The 1739-nt window shown below is 40.0% G+C and overlaps 1 protein-coding gene across 1 annotated transcript; it reads left to right on the top strand.

Annotated features, from left to right (window-relative positions):
* Positions 1-506: 506 nt before the first annotated feature.
* Positions 507-1167, top strand: LOC126946138 (myosin light polypeptide 6). The gene has a single exon (XM_050776152.1). It carries the CDS (start codon positions 659-661, stop codon positions 1007-1009), a length of 351 nt encoding a protein of 116 aa, XP_050632109.1. The 5' UTR covers positions 507-658; the 3' UTR covers positions 1010-1167.
* The last annotated feature ends 572 nt before the right edge of the window (positions 1168-1739 follow it).

Genomic DNA, 1739 nt, shown 5'->3' with positions numbered 1-1739 from the left:
TGGCCATAATTAAAAAATCAAAAAATAATAGATATTGGCATGGATGTGGTGAAAAGGGAATACTTTTACACTGCTGATGGGAATGTAAACTAATACAACCACTATGGAAAACAGTATGGAGATTCCTTGAAGTATTAAAAGTAGATCTACCATTTGATCCAGCAATCCTACTACTGGGTATCCACCCAGAGGAAAATAAGTCATTATATGAAAAAGATACTTGCACACACACATTTACGGCAGCACAATTCACGATTCCAAAAATACAGAACCAGCCCAAATGCTCACTGATCAACAAGTAAATAAAGAAAATGTGATGTGTATATATACAACATAGAATACTACCCAGCCATTAAAAGGAACAAAATAATAGCAATTTCAGCAACTGGATGGAGTTGGAGACTATTATTCGAAATGAAATAACTCAGGAATGGAAAATCAAACATGGTATGTTACTTATAAGTGGGAGTTAAGCTATGAGGACACAAAGGCATAAGAATGATACAATAGGCCATTACTGCAGGAAAAGGTCCCGCTGAGCTGAGCAGTCAAGATGTGTGACTTCACCAAAGACTAGACTGCAGAGTTCAAGGAGGCCTTCCAGCTGTTTGACCGAACAGGTGATGGCAAGATCCTGTACAGCCAGTGTGGGGACGTGATGAGGGCCCTGGGCCAGAACCCTACCAACGCCGAGGTGCTCAAGGTCCTGGGGAACCCCAAGAGTGATGAGATGAATGTGAAGGTGCTGGACTTTGAGCACTTTCTGCCCATGCTGCAGACAGTGGCCAAGAACAAGGACCAGGGCACCTATGAGGATTATGTCGAAGGACTTCGGGTGTTTGACAAGGAAGGAAATGGCACCGTCATGGGTGCTGAAATCCGGCATGTTCTTGTCACACTGGGTGAGAAGATGACAGAGGAAGAAGTAGAGATGCTGGTGGCAGGGCACGAGGACAGCAATGGTTGTATCAACTATGAAGAGCTCGTCCGCATGGTGCTGAATGGCTGAGGACCCTCCCAGTCTCCTGACTCCGTGCCTTTCCCTGTGTGAATTTTCTATCTATCCTGAAGTTTCCCTAGGCTCTCTTTTCTCAGCACTTTTCCCATCTTGTCTCTCTTGGATGATGTTTGCCGTCAGCATTCACCAAATAAACTTGCTCTCTGGGCCCTCAAAAAAAAAAAAAAAAAAAGAATGATACAATAAACTTTGGGGACTCAGTCGGGAAGGGTAGAAGGAAGGTGAAGGATTAAAGACTACCCATTGAGTACACTGTACACTGTTCAGATGGTGGGTGCATCAAAATCTCAGAAATTAGCACTAAAGAACTTATCTCTGTAACCAAATACTACCTTTTCCCCAAGAACTATTGAAATAATAATAAAAAATAATAATAGCCATTCTGACGGTTGTGACATGTTATCTCATTGTGGTTTTGATTTGCATTTCTCTAATAATCTGTGATGTTGAACTTTTTTTCATATTATCATTGGTTGCATGTATGTCTTATTTTGAAAAGTATTTGTTCATGTCATTTGCCCACTTTTTAATTGTTTAATAAATTTAAGTTCTTCATAGACTTTTGTCAGATGCATAGTATGAAAAATTTTCTATAATTCTATAGGTTGTATGCTCTTTCTCTTGATAGTTTCTTTTTCTGTGCAGAAGGTCTTTAGTTTAATAGGATCCCATTTGTCCATTTTTGATTTTGTTGCAATTACTCTTGATGTCTTCGTTTTGA

Source organism: Macaca thibetana, chromosome X, assembly GCF_024542745.1.
Source record: "Macaca thibetana thibetana isolate TM-01 chromosome X, ASM2454274v1, whole genome shotgun sequence".
Lineage (NCBI taxonomy): Eukaryota > Metazoa > Chordata > Mammalia > Primates > Cercopithecidae > Macaca > Macaca thibetana.
This window is presented reverse-complemented; position numbering and strand designations above follow the sequence as displayed.